General features: G+C 37.0%; 1 protein-coding gene across 1 annotated transcript; it reads left to right on the top strand.

Annotated features, from left to right (window-relative positions):
• The first annotated feature begins 529 nt into the window (after positions 1-529).
• LOC111394297 lies at positions 530-1,684 on the top strand. The gene is made up of 2 exons (XM_023020048.1): positions 530-715; positions 866-1,684. The coding sequence occupies exons 1-2, from the start codon at positions 530-532 to the stop codon at positions 1,682-1,684; spliced, it is 1,005 nt and encodes a 334-aa protein (XP_022875816.1).
• Positions 1,685-3,407: the final 1,723 nt, after the last annotated feature.

The following is a 3,407-nucleotide window of genomic DNA, read 5'->3' as shown; positions in this document are numbered from 1 at the left end:
ATTGGTTGCAGATACAAACCTTCTACAACGGTTTGAATGGTCAGACACGGATAGCGGTAGATTCTGCAGCAGGGAGTGCATTATTATCCAAAACTCCAAATGAAGCTTATGCATTATTGGATGAGATAGCTACTAATAGCTATCATTGGTCGAGTGAGCGTTTGAGTGCAAAGAAAGTTGCTGGCCTTTATGAAGTGGATCCTATTATCGCCCTTGCAACTCAAATGTCATCTCTCACTAATCAAATAGCTGCATTGACTTCACATGGATCACATAAGAAATCAGAATCTATTATGGCTACATCCACTGCATACCAAAATGTTGAAAGGGAGAATGAACAATTTCAGTATGTGAACGATCGGAATTTCAATCAAAAGGGAAACTACTCAGGAAATAACTACTATCAGGGGTTCAATAATCAAGCGTTTGAGCAAAAGCCATCACTGGAAGATATTTTAGGAACCTTCATTTCGGAGACCAGATCGAGGTTCAACAAAATGAGGCAAGACTTGACAACATTAAGACACATATGACCAACTTAGGAGCTACAGTGAAGAATTTGGAGGTACATATTGGTCAGATAGCAACTGCAATACAGTCTCAGCAAAAAGGACAATTTTCCAATGACACAGAGGTTAACCCACGAGAACACTGCAATGCTATCACCCTAAGGAGTGGTAAAGCAGTTGAAGAATGCAAGCTTAGAGAGGTTGGGGTACCTACATCGGATCCCATACTTGCAAGGGAAAAGTAGACTGAAGGGTAGAAAACTGAGGCAGAGGCAACAAAGAACATTTATAAGCCTTACTCAATTTCATCTCCGGACAACCCACCTATCTTGAAGCCTCTACTACCATTCCCGTAGAGGTATTTGAAGAAAGAGTTTGATGAAAAATACGCAATGTTTCTGGAGGTCTTCAAGAAAATCCACATCAACATTCCCTTTGTAGAAGCCTTGGCCCATATGCCTAACTTTGCCAAGTTCTTAAAGGAAGTGATGTCAAAGAAGAGAAAGTTGGAGGAATTTGTGACTGTTAAGCTGACAGAGGAGTGTAGTGCCATACTTCAAATGAAGCTCCCTCACAAATTGAAAGATCCGGGCAGCTTCAACATCCCATGCAATATTGGTTGTATCACATTTGAGAGGGCACTATGTGATCTTGGAGCTAGCATAAACTTGATGCCTTTATCAGTGTTCAAAAAGCTGGGTCTTGGAGAATTGAATCCCACAACCCTTACCTTGCAACTGGCGAACAAATCGCTCACATATCCCAAAGGCATTATTGAAGATGTGTTGGTGAAGGTTGATAAGTTCATCTCTCCAGTGGACTTTGTGGTATTGGACATGTATGAGGATGAGAAAGTACCGTTGATTCTTGGCCGACCTTTCCTGGCTACTGGAAGAGCATTGATTGATGTACAAGAAGGAAAGTTGATACTACGAGTTAATGAAGAGCAAGTAACTTTCAACATCTATCAAGAAAAGAAAGCCCTAGAAAAAGGAAAAGTTGACACTTGCAAAATGATCCAATTAGCTGAAGTAATTGCAGGAAACGGAGAAAAATGGGAATTATTTTATGATCCGTTGGTGCAATACATAGAAATTAGTTACTCAACAAGGGATGCATCTACTGATGGTAATGACTCAAGAATGAAGAAAGCAGTGGATTTCATCTTAGCTTAAGAAGCTGACACACCTGACAAAAAAAAGAGCTATGTAGATAGGCCTTTGAAACTTCCAAACATTGCCAAACCAAAAGAGGTCTTGAAGGCCATACCAAGGTCAAAACAACCTAAGTTTGTTCACCATCTTACAATGAAGGAAAATACAAAGCCGAAGATAAAGTTCAGAAACAAGAGAAATGTGCCACCTAAGGATCCACCGTAGGCGTTGCGGTTGACTCAAGCTAGTGACTATAAAGAAGCGCTTCTTGGGAGGCAACCCAAGCGTTCTTACCTTTTCACTCATTTTATTTTATTTTTATTTTTTTTAAAATTATAGGAGAGTTTATTTCATTTCATATTTTTTTTATTTAGGAATTCATCAGCCCTGCCTCGTCTCTCTTAGGTCTTTGAGCAGTCAAGTTAGTTATTAGATGTTCGAGCTAAGTAACACTTGTTTCATGAATTTAATATCTACATTTTGAATTTTCAGAAACTTGACGTCGTGGAACAATCAAACCAATTGACGAAGAGTGACTAGATAAATATCAAGTTTGGGGAAGAAACTAGAAGAAGTATCAATCAAGTCCAGCATCATAGCACCAGACCATCATTGGCAATTCAGACAATTCAAGGAAGTTTTCATCCTTTTCTTTTAATTTAACACTGGGGACAATGTTTAGTTTAAGTTTGGGGGTGTATCATAAGTTTTCTAATTGCCTACATATTTTTTTATTATTTTGTGTATCTTGTGTGATTTGTGTGCATTTTTTTTTTAATTTTCTTATTAGTGTGCACTGTTAAAAAAAATTGCATTTTGTATGCTTGTGTGAGTTAGATAGCCTTACCGATATTGATTTGTATAATTGAGAACATGTGTTGATTTATGAATTGTCAATAAGTTATGTGCTTGAGTTAGATTTTTGCTTATTCGTGTGAAACAAAAATTATTTTTGCACGTGAGTTGATTGTAGTGTTGTACATGAGTGGGTTGATTCACGTTTATATGTTAGATTAGAGAACTTAGATGCAAAACCCAAACAACCATAAAACATTATTATACCCTTAAACCAAATATAGGATGTTTGGATGATTGCACCGCTGTAGGAAAACTTGGAGATACGTGTGGATTCCGTGTGTGCTAATTTTCGTGTGGACTGTCTGAGACTAATATGATGAAAATTGGGTGAAAATCTTAAGTTAGAGGTCAATTTTTAAGAATATGTGTTTAATAAGGGGCATTGCACTAATCACTACAAAAAAAAAAGATCCCAATGATGACAATCATAATAATCTCATTGTGAATCGTCTCTTTGTAGCTTTTATGACTTGAGTGATTAAGCCTGCAACTATTTAAAACCTGATGCCCTATAGTCATCTGATTTGGGAGTCATCAGCCTAAAGCTCGTTATAAGGGTCATTTAGAAAGTTTAATGTAGAGACGTCTGCACAAAGGATGATTAAAGAATAAATTTATATTGAAAAAAATAGACATCACATGCATTGATTAAGCCCTAAACACTTGTTTGAGAGGATTAGGCTTTTGACAAGAGTTTAAGTAACTCGGTTGATTCTAGGAAATTGAAGCAGTCAAAAATAAGGAAAATCCTCATTTATTGATAAGTTGAATTACAATTAGTAAAATCTAACCAAACTTGAGCGGTGTAAGAAACTAATATTGAAAATCAACCTTAGATTACACCATTGGAAAGAGAAAAGAAAACAAGTTTGGGGGTGTGTGAATC

The sequence above is a fragment of the Olea europaea genome, chromosome 5 (genome assembly GCF_002742605.1).
Source record: "Olea europaea var. sylvestris chromosome 5, O_europaea_v1, whole genome shotgun sequence".
Taxonomy (NCBI): domain Eukaryota; kingdom Viridiplantae; phylum Streptophyta; class Magnoliopsida; order Lamiales; family Oleaceae; genus Olea; species Olea europaea.
Note: the sequence above shows the minus strand (reverse complement) of the source record. Positions and strands in the feature narration are given on the sequence as shown.